The sequence below is a fragment of the Ostrea edulis genome, chromosome 8, assembly GCF_947568905.1.
Source record: "Ostrea edulis chromosome 8, xbOstEdul1.1, whole genome shotgun sequence".
Lineage (NCBI taxonomy): Eukaryota > Metazoa > Mollusca > Bivalvia > Ostreida > Ostreidae > Ostrea > Ostrea edulis.
The window spans coordinates 56332862-56345028 of NC_079171.1; the positions used below are offsets into that span (position 1 = coordinate 56332862).

Sequence of the window (12167 nt, forward strand, 5' to 3'; positions counted from 1 at the left end):
CAATTTCAATGTTATAGGAACTTATGTACTACATAAATCACAAGGTATAAATTCGTGAAGACATCAATAGAATCCTACTCATATTTATAAATCACATGACAAATATAATCAAGTTTCACACGACAAAAGTCTCTAAAATTCACAAGGCAAATGGAGTTCTTGTCATTTCTAAACAGGTGATTAGGACTACCATGTCTTTCAACTGATTTGATACGAGAGAACATGTTCTGCATATGATCATTTTTTAAAATACAGAAAGGTTACTGACATATAAGTTGATGATACAGGGGTGTCAGAAGTCTCCTCTAAAGTCAGCATTTCACAAATTCTATGGTCGTTATAACGACCTAATTTATAAATTCAACCTGTCATTAGGTTTATTGTTGTCTGATGTGTAAAACTTATACGATGTGTTTCATATCAAATATTAGACCGTTCTTCGCATTCTGTTTTGACTACGGATTGTTCTATTTACCGTATCAAGATAATGGACCCACGGCGTATGTGACCGGTGAACAGGAGACGTTTTCTCGTCCTAGACACTTTAACCCACTTCTAATATGTTCAGGGGTCTAAGTTTTTCGTTCTCATAATATTGTATTCTTTATGGGATTTATAATATTAATCGCAGTTAGCTATTTTAACTTTTTCATACATAATTAATAGCGTTATTCATAGCGGTACCGGATACCACCTCTGGTATACCCAGGGGTCCGTGTTTATCCTACTCTTAGTCTTGTATTGTTTATAGGCATTTTGAGATTGACCACAGTTCGCTATTTCTACTTTTTCATGTATAATTTATACCTTTATTTATTACGGTACCTGATCTTACCTCTGATATGTCCAGGGGTTCATATTGCCTGATTCATAATTCTGTATTCTTTACAGTTATGTTTATTTTGCTACCTTACTCTCAAAGTTGCGTAAATCAATTAAAACAAAAAGCCGCAAGTTCCTCTTGTTCGAATCAGTTGAATGTTCTCCTCATTAATGACATCGTTAGATGAAAGGCAAATATAACGAACAGTAATCAAGATATTGTTATATCTTGTTTACCAGAAATTACCGCCGAAGGACGTCAGAGCTTGTTGTGAAGCACAGAAGACGGAAAACCTTGTCAAGAACCGTTTCAAATCCACACTTCCTTGTAAGATAAATACGTTCTTGAGAGAAAGATATATCGCTCTATATACTATTAAAATATTTTGAGCGCTGATACTTGAAGCACTTATCATATCTGATTGTTTTATGAGAAGTTGTTTGAACATTTTCTCTCTGTTTAGATGATCATTCGAGGGTTGTCCTAAAAGAAAAGTGGAGCGATTCCGACAACGATTATATCAACGCAAATTACATAAAGGTGACACATTACAGTAGAATAGCAATGAAGGTCAGGATAATGACATTGAGTTTTAACATAGAGTCAGTAAGGTTGAATATAATAGCACGGACATTCAATGTTTAAAAGTAGGGTGTTGCAAATACACTGATATTCAGTTTAATACCACTGAGATTCAATATATTAACACTGCCACTCAATTTAATAACAATACTGTTCAATATATTAACACTGCCACTCAATCTAATAACAATAATGTTCAATATATTAACACTGCCACTCAATCTAATAACAAGAAAGTTCAATATATTAACACTGCCACTCAATCTAATAACAATAATGTTCAATATATTAACACTGTCACTTAATCTAATACCTATAATGTTCAATATATTAACACTGTCACTCAATCTAATAACAATAATGTTCAATATATTAGCGCTGCCACTCAATCTAATAACAATAATGTTCAATATATTAACACTGCCACGCAATCTAATAACAATAATGTTCAATATATCAACACTACCACTCAATATAATAACAATAATGGTCAATATATTAACACTGCCACTCAATATAATAACAATAATGGTCAATATATTAACACTGCCACTCAATATAATAACAATAATGGTCAATATATTAGCACTGTCACTCAATCTAATAACAATAATGTTCAATATATTAACACTGCCACTCAATATAATAACAATAATGGTCAATATATTAACACTGCCACTCAATCTAATAACAATAATGGTCAATATATTAACACTGCCACTCAATCTAATAACAATACTGTTCAATATATTAACACTGCCATTGAATCTAATAACAATAATGTTCAATATATTAACACTGCCACTCAATCTAATAACAATACGTTTCAATATACGAACACTAAAGTGAAATGATGACAACACGGATATTTTTAAGGATTATTAAAATTATCTTTCTTTACAGGACGCAAATGGAGAGAAACGTCATATTGCAACACAAGGTACGAAATTGAGTTCAGTTCTACAATCTTTTATTATGGACCATATTAATTGTTTTTACGTGAATTTGATGTGGGCCCGTGGGTCTTAGAATAAACAATGGCACAAAGAAATGTTACACTAGAATACGCCATTGTACTGTTATTATAGAATACACCATTACACTGCTGCTTTGTAAATACCTATTGTTTCTCTTTAGATGTGAGAAAGAGAAAATCAGCCTACGCTTGAACATCGAGTACTTGACATAAATGTATAGACTTCTTGACATGAATGTGTAGACTACGTGACATGGATGTATAGACTACTTGACATGGATGTATAGACTACTTGACATGAATGTATAGACTACATGACATGGATGTATAGACTACTTGACATGGATGTATAGACTACTTGACATAAATGTATAGACTTCTTGACATAAATGTATAGACTTCTTGACATGAATGTATAGACTACTTGACATGAATGTATAGACTACTTGACAAGAATGTATAGACTACTTGACATGGATGTATAGACTACTTGATATGGATGTATAGATTACTTGACATGAATGTATAGACTACTTGACATGACATGAATGTATAGACTACTTGACATGACATGAATGTATAGACTACTTGACATGACATGAATGTATAGGCTACTTGATATGACATGAATGTAGAGGCTACGTGACATGAATATATAGGCTACTTGACATGAATGTATAGACTACTTGATATGGATGTATAGACTACTTGACATGACATGAATGTATAGACTACTTGACATGAATGTATAGGTTACTTGACATGACATGAATATATAGACTACTTGACATGAATGTATAGACTACTTGACATGACATGAATGTATAGGTTACTTGACATGACATGAATGTAGAGGCTACGTGACATGAATGTATAGGCTACTTGACATGAATGTATAGACTACTTGATATGGATGTATAGACTACTTGACATGACATGAATGTATAGACTACTTGACATGAATGTATAGGTTACTTGACATGACATGAATATATAGACTACTTGACATGAATGTATAGACTACTTGACATGACATGAATGTATAGGCTACGTGACATGAATGTATAGACTACTTGACATGACATGAATGTATAGGCTACGTGACATGAATGTATAGACTACTTGACATGAATGTATAGGCTACTTGATATGGATGTATAGACTACTTGACATGACATGAATGTATAGGCTACGTGACATGAATGTATAGACTACTTGACATGACATGAATGTGTAGGCTACGTGACATGAATGTATAGACTACTTGACATGACATGAATGTATAGACTACTTGACATTAATATATAGACTACTTGACATGAATGTATAGACTACTTGACATGCATGTATAGACTACTTGACATGAATGTATAGACTACTTGACATGAATGTATAGACTACTTGACATGAATGTATAGACTACTTGACATGAATGTATAGACTACTTGACATGAATGTATAGACTACTTGACATTAATATATAGACTACTTGACATGAATGTATAGACTACTTGACATTAATATATAGACTACTTGACATGAATGTATAGACTACTTGACATGGATGTATAGACTACCTGACATTAATATATAGACTACTTGATATGGATGTATAGACTACTTGACATTAATATATAGACTACTTGATATGGATGTATAGACTACATGACATGAATGTATAGACTACTTGACAAGAATGTATAGACTACTAGACATGAATATATAGACTACTTGACATGAATGTATAGACTACTTGACATCGATGTATTGACTACTTGACATGGATGTATAGACTACTTGACATGGATGTATAGACTACTTGACATGACATGAATGTATAGACTACATGAATGTATAGGCTACGTGACATGGATGTTTAGATTACGTGACATGGATGTATAGACTACTTGATATGAATGTATAGATTACTTGACATGGATGTATAGACTACTTGACATGACATGAATGTATAGACTACATGAATGTATAGGCTACGTGACATGGGTGTATAGATTACGTGACATGGATGTATAGACTGCTTGATATGAATGTATAGATTACTTGACATGAATGTATAGACTACATGACATGAATGTATAGACTACTTGACATGAATGTATATAATACTTGACATGAATGTATATAATACTTGACATGAATGTATAGACTACTAGACATGAATGTATAGACTACTTGATATCAATGTATAGATTACTTGACAAGAATGTATAAACTACTTGACATGAATGTATAGACTACTTGACATGAATGTATAGATTACTTGACATGAATGTATAGACTACTTGACATGAATGTATAGACTACTTGATATGAATGTATAGACTACTTGACATGGATGTGTAGACTACTTGATATGAATGTATAAACTACTTGACATGAATGTATAGAGTACTTGACATGAATGTATAGACTACTTGACATGGATGTATAGGCTACTTGACATGAATGTATAGACTACTTGACATGGATGTATAGACTACTTGACAAGAATGTATAGGCTATTTGCCTGACTGTCCTCTTACTAGTTCTTCAACAACTGAATTCTAAGTTCCAAGTGAATTCGTTTTTTCCCCAAACTTTTTTCGTGAGGAGATAAATACTAGTTATAACAAAGATATCTATAACAATAAAAGAGCATGCATATCAACACGGTGTGTCAATATCAAAGAAGAATAGTCGATTACCACGATAAAGACCCCTTCCTGTTAAAAGTATGTGTGCGCTGAACATCGGCTTATACATGTTGCAGCCCTCCACTGGCAATGATGACGTATCCATGCAAATGAAACATGCTGGAGTTGGACGTAAATCAATATAAAATCAATCATTCAAACGTGAGGAAGAAGTCTTATAATGTTCAGTCGCATCCCGATCCTTATAACTGTAGTATATATAATGCTCAAATTCATTATCATCATGATGCTAGTGAGAGATCTATCTTTAACCTTAAACCTATTTAACATCGGCAATACTAATGACAATATTTATCATAAACATGTCAGAGAGCGAAATTCCTAACAATACTATTGTTAAAATTAACTCAGGGTGCCTGTGCATGGAGACAAAATATTATTTAACACAAATCACAATGCTTACAAACATAAAATCAAATAAAACCAATATTTCTATCAACCAAATCTTACAGATAACTAGTTGCATAAATATCCAATCATATCATCAACTACAGCAGTTTTAAATGAATCCAAAAAAATATGTTTCGACAATTCTTCGAATTCGTCACTCAATTTCAATTCATTTAAAATAAAGCTGTCTTTCGAAACACATTAAATAACAGATGGACCACAAACACCACGGTAAAACCTTGTGAATGATAACATTTGTCGGGAAATCCAAAAAGATTTTAATTCGTCATTCAATAAATTATCGCATGTGATAGATGACTCAAACTGACTTTGATTTGTCTAAATCCTGACCAGCGTACATCCTTAAGTTTTCTACCACACAACATTTCTCCCGCAGGTCCAAGAGAAAATACAGTTGAAGATTTCTGGCGACTGATATGGCAAGAACGTGTAAAGGACATTGTTATGTTAACTAATCTGATGGAAACTGGAAAGGTTTGTCAGACTATTCTTTATTTTCAATTCATTTTATGTTCTACATATTCAAAGTTCATAGTTGATCTGTCACTGCTTTAGAAAAAGTGTGCGAAGTATTGGCCGGATAAAGACAAACACCTGAGTATGGGTCGCTGTAGAGTATACCTGTCTGATGAAACGATCTATGCATTCCATGTGGTTCGAAAATTAACTGTCGAAAGAGTAGATGTAAGTATCGTTTAGAATAATTTACCAGAATGGCGTCACAACTCTCAAGTTTTCATCAGTCATTGAATGCAATGGAAGGAAACAAGAAGTCTATGATAAAATTATATATAACTATTTTCGTTCACAGTTACGTACCTAACACAAATAGTCATTCATTATTTGGAATTGAGAAAGAGTAAAATCTTCAGAGAAGTGAACAAGTTTGCAGGTTATCCAATATTCGTGGCTAATTCCCTGAGAACCACTTGTCCGTCTTGATTTTTTTCTACTACTGTAGTTAACACAGAGGAGAACAATCACACAGTTCCACTATACGGCCTGGCCAGACCACGATATTCCTGAAGAGCTGGGATTGATTCAGTTCCACAGATATGTTAGCACTCGATACCGACCGGGTCCCCCTCTACTGGTACATTGCAGGTTTGTAGATACAATATATGTTTGTAAATAAACTATATATTTATCGATATATTGTCGGTTTGAAGATGTACTACAGGTTTGTAGATACACCACAGTTTTGTAGATACACTGTACACTGCAGGTTTGTAGATACACCACAGGTTTGTAGATACAATACAGATTTGTAGATACACTACAGGTTTGTAGTTACACTGTAGGTTTGTACATACACTATATGTTTGTAGATACACTGTAGGTTTGTAGATACACTGTAGGTTTGTAGATACAATACAGGTTTGTAGATACAATACAGGTTTGGGGATACGCTGTAAGTTTGTAGATACATTATAGGGTTGTAGTTACACTCTAGGTTTGTAAATACTTTGTAGGTTTGTAAATACACTACAAATTTGTAGATATACTGAAGGTTTGTAGATACACTGTAGGTTTATAGATACTTTGTAGGTTTGTAAATACTTTGTAGGTTTCTAGATACGCTGTAAGTTTGTAGATACACTGTAGGTTTGTAAATACTTTTTAGGCTAGTAGATACACTACAGCGTTGTAGATACACTATTAGTTTAGATGTTGTAATGTGTTCTTCCACTGTTGATACATTACAGATAACCTGGTCCTCTGACGCGTTTCATGAACAATACCGACGTGAAGCTCTGCAGTTCAGACTCTGTTGTACAGATATGAGATCTTAGCTTGTAGAATTATCATTATTAATATTAGTATCCTTATTTTCAGTGCCGGTGTTGGGAGATCTGGGACGTACATCGGTCTTGATTCTCTCTTAATTCAAGGAAAAGAAAAGGGGAGGATCAATGTTTTTGAGTTCGTAAAACAAATGAGACAGGACCGAATGATCATGGTCCAGACACCGGTAAGACCGCAATATCTGAGGAGTTCGACATGCAAATGTAGAAAGCACTTCAGATATTCATTTCACTTAATTGCTAAAATCGTAAATAAGTAATATTCAAGGTTTCAATCGTATAAATATATTTTGATCTATATACAAATAAGGTATATTGTGTTACATGGCGCGTTTTGTTTACCCTAGGAACAATACGTGTTCTTACATAGAGCACTTCACTATGGATTTCAAGCAAAGAACACCGTGATATCCGAACACGATCTTCCGGCAAAAGCGAAGTCATTATTGGATGAGTCATCACCTTTGAATCTACAATCGTTGTATAACGAATATCAGGTATATTTTCAATAATCGGGACACGGGATTGTAATGTGTTCTAGCTGACTGTTTTATTCTTATGAGGAAGAATTTATTTTTAAACTTCTGCATCGGAATAAAAAGGTCCTTGCCGTGGCTTTCAACTCGGCAGTTAAATATATCGACGGGTTCTACCTTTGTATACCTTTCTATTAGCAATGCTCATTTTCATTCATATGTTGGTTAAGTATATTCAATGAACTCGAAATAAACGACACCATAGAGTTTTTTCATATCTGCTTTATATTTGGATATTTCATTGAACATAGATATACTGAAGCAGTTTTATCTATCTATAATATTCATTTTCACTCGTATTTCGATTCAAAATATCCCTCCGTGGCCGAGTGGTTAGAGCATCGGGCTCAATATCACACGGCTTCTCACCTCTGTTGGCGTTGGTTCGAATTCCGCTCGTGCCGGAAAGTGATAAAGTTTCCCAGTTTACTTTCGGAAGGTCGGTGGTCTCTTCCCTGGTACATTGTATCTGGATTCTCTCTCCCACCAATAAAAACTGGGCGCCACCAGATAACTGAAAAATTGTTGAGTGTGGCGGAAAACATCAATTAATCAATCAATCAAAATATCCCAGCAAACTCGACATAAAAACACTACAGTGTCTTCCAAATCTGCTTCAAACCTGTTATTGAATATTCCATTACCACCTACATGTGGTGTCTATGTCTCTCAACTGATTTGATACGCTCGAGGATGCTTTGCGTATGATCAGTTTTGAAATCGATGTGGGTTACTGATCAATAAGTTGATGTTACATGGGCTTCAACAGTCTCGTTTAAATTCAGCATTTCACAAATGTTATGGCCCTTATAAAGATCTAATTTACACATATAGCCTGCCATCAGGTCCAATATTGTCTGTTGTGTTTCATTCTCATTATTAGGCTGTTCTTTACATAGTGATTTTAACTAGAGATTATTCCGTTACCTGATTAAGATAGGAGACTTACGGGACCGGTCAACAGGGAATGCTTACTCCTCCTCCTAGGCATTTGGCGTCACCTCTGATGAATTTGATCATTGTTCGTCATTTTAATTTATTCATGTTTAACATTGTGTATCTGTTGGGAATCCCTCGTTGTAAATAATAGCTTTTTAGTATACACGCAAATTATTATAAACATATACTGAAAAGTTTATTTTTAAATGATCTTCAGTTTCTAGAAACATTGATACCAGTTTACAAGAGTGAAGAAAAAGATCTCGCCAGAACCTTAGAAAATAGAGCCAAAAATGTCGACATGGAGATATTACCAGGTATACTGTTACTGAGAAATGAAAGACAACACCCAATCTTAGAATAAACTGTACTTAGTTGCAGAACAATACTCCTATGTGTAGGTTACTCAACACGTAAATTTGTAGAATCAGATTTGTTTGTTTTCAGTGTCTAAATTCCGACCGTATCTGACCACCTACGTCAAAGGAAGAAACGAATACATCAATGCAGTTATTGTTCCAGTATGTTATAAAAATAAATTCATTAACTTCTAGAAATATCATACAGTTTTAAAGTTAAAAAAGACTCTGGTGTTAAATATTAATTCTGATTTCATTTCAATGTACACGTAATAGATAGTTTGTATTGTTCTTGTCTGAATGTGCGTTTGTTTTTATTTTCCAGTCTTTCACAAATCCCACTGCGTTCATTATTACCCAGAAGCCCCTTCCTGACACGGAGGTGGATCTGTGGAGATTGTGTGTGGATCATGAAGTGAACGTCCTGGTTGTTTTAGAGGGGAAGATCCAGGTATTTTGTGGACTTTCCAGTTCCTCTAGACTTCATCTTCACTGATTTAGTTCCATTTAAGTACTTGGAATGTATTTCTCTGCAATTCACTTTCGAATGTGAACTTCACGATCATAAAATGAGAATAGACTAAGCCAAAACTTACACATTCAATATATCCTAGATTTGTTACAATAACTAAAATTCATTATCAATCTTTTAAATCGTATCAAAAATCTACTATTATCTTGAATTTGATTTACATATAAACGTCAATAAGTGATGAGTTAGACCTGATCCCACCTCTGGTGTGTCCAGGGGTCCGTGTTTGCCCAACTATCTATTTTGTATTGCTTGTAGGAGTTATGAGATTGATCACTGTTCGTTATCTTCACCTTGCATTGAACTTCAGTCTATTCTCATCTGATTGTTCATCACTAGTTCGTTTGGTAATTTTTTACTCGAATATTTAAGGAAAACAAATGGCTACCAACGAAAGGACTGTCACGAAAATGTCCACCATTCATCATAACTGCGGGAAACAAAGAAACTCACACTGGTGGTATTATATTGGATAGTCTTCAAGTTACACAGGACGTAAGATTATTAGTCTACCGTAAATTACGGATATAACAAGTTACACAGGACGTAATATTATTAGTCTACCGTAAAACGTGGATATTACAACTTTCACAGGATGTAAGATTATCAGACTACAGTAAATCACGGATATAACTAATTCATAGGACGAAAGATCATTAGTCTACAGTAAATCACGGGTATAACAAATTACACAGGATGTAAGATTATTTGTCTCCTGTAAAGCACGGATATAACAAGTTACACAGGACGTAATATTATTAGTCTACAGTAAAGCATGGATATAACGTTTCATAATACGCGAAATTCGTTATATTTGTAAGACTCTAAAGTGCGATGGGACTCCAAAGTGCGATGGTCACACCAAACCCCGATGGTCTGCGCCAAACCCCGATGGTGTGACACGCCAAAGTGCGATGGTCCACACTCATGCGCCAAAGTGCTATGGTCTGACACGCCAAAGTGCGATGGTGCGATACGCCGAAACTCATTGGTTTGTAAACGACACAGTGGTGTGGTACAGACGGTACCAACCGTTTGTTGTTTCACTAAAATACCAGTGCAAAATCCATGCATAAAAAATAACAAGTTCAACTTATTCCATTACCATCTAGTTGTGTTATTAAATACAAAATTTTCCAACGCGAAATCGTATAGAATATTTTGCATTAGAGCATATCCCCAGGATTTTAGTACGTGTACATCACACGTAATAAATGATCCTGAATTGAATTTGCGCGAAGTAGATAGTTCAACAACAAATGTACTTTGCCGTTCTCACTATCCTCAACTTTGTATACCTTGCAGTTGCTGTCGTTCGTGTTGCATTTTGTCAGTTTTATTTTGAAAGACGTTGAGGATGACGTCACAATGACGTGACATCACAAACGTTACTTAACTCCGCACCATCGGACTTTCGCGTGGCCATCGCACTTTGGCGTCCGTAACGTTAACAAACCATCGCACTTTGGCGCAGACCATCACACTTTGGAGCGACCATCGCACTTTAGAGTCTTACATATTTAATTAGGTGTTCGTTACTACATTTGTGAGGAATGGAATTTGCTTCGTTATCAACGGTTAATCATTATAATAGTGTTAATTAAAACTGAGCTTCATTATATAATAACAACAGATTGATCTCAAACCAGTTTATAATCTTTAAAAAGTTCTAAAAAGATTTCGTGAGTTGGATCCATTCACAAGCTGTAACAAATAAAGGATATTGGAATTTGTTTTTACTATTAGGGAGATAAGAAGAACTTAAAAGTCTTCCAAGTACCGTCCAGAAATGAAGACGCCTTGCTAAAAGCCACGGAACTATTGTTAGACAGAGAGAAAACCAGCATACTGACGACTATTGTAATGAGCAAGTAAGTGATTTCATGAGTAAAATAAAAAACAAAAATATGTGAGTTCAGGTCTTGCAAACTTCCTCTACGGCTCCCAGATCTCTTCGTGATCTCAGTCACAGATCGTTCGTAAACTTTTATCATTGCATTCATTTCTTGTCAACATTTTGATATTGTATTGAGTAAACACGGATAAACTCACTCATAAATATCCACACACAAACACGCATAAAATCAAACATATATACCCCCCAAAACAATAACCCCTTGATATACCAGAGGTGGAATCAAATTTGTAGTAGGAAAAAGCATCTCCTGCCGATCGGTCACATCCGCTTTGATCCCTATATCTTGATCAGGTAAACGGAGTTATCCGTAGTCAAAATCAGTGTGCCAAGAACGACCTAGCAATCGGTATGAAACACATCAGACAGCATTTGACACAATGACAGGTTTTTATTGGCAAACTAGATCGTTATAACGAGCATTTATGTAATGGCACATGTTTTATATATTATAAGCGCTTGATCAATAACTTTTTTCCATTTAATCAAGGAATGGTGCCGGACCAGCAGGATTATTCTGTGTTTTACATAACGCTCTACAACAGCTTCGTATGGACGGAGAGGTGGACATATTT

The 12167-nt window shown here is 34.7% G+C and overlaps 1 protein-coding gene across 1 annotated transcript in view; it reads left to right on the forward strand.

The window, feature by feature from the left end:
• The first annotated feature begins 1387 nt into the window (after positions 1 to 1387).
• The window catches only part of LOC125660877 (receptor-type tyrosine-protein phosphatase mu-like), a 12887-nt gene continuing 2107 nt past the window's right edge, over positions 1388 to 12167 (forward strand). The window contains exons 1-13 of the mRNA XM_056147727.1: positions 1388 to 1393; positions 2309 to 2345; positions 5883 to 5980; positions 6062 to 6190; positions 6468 to 6610; positions 7343 to 7478; positions 7659 to 7808; positions 9004 to 9103; positions 9234 to 9307; positions 9471 to 9596; positions 10050 to 10172; positions 11424 to 11548; positions 12083 to 12167. The exon at positions 12083 to 12167 is cut by the window's right edge and continues 51 nt beyond it. Of these exons, the coding sequence (XP_056003702.1) occupies positions 1388 to 1393; positions 2309 to 2345; positions 5883 to 5980; positions 6062 to 6190; positions 6468 to 6610; positions 7343 to 7478; positions 7659 to 7808; positions 9004 to 9103; positions 9234 to 9307; positions 9471 to 9596; positions 10050 to 10172; positions 11424 to 11548; positions 12083 to 12167 (1332 nt within the window). The remainder of the gene's footprint in view (positions 1394 to 2308; positions 2346 to 5882; positions 5981 to 6061; positions 6191 to 6467; positions 6611 to 7342; positions 7479 to 7658; positions 7809 to 9003; positions 9104 to 9233; positions 9308 to 9470; positions 9597 to 10049; positions 10173 to 11423; positions 11549 to 12082) is intronic.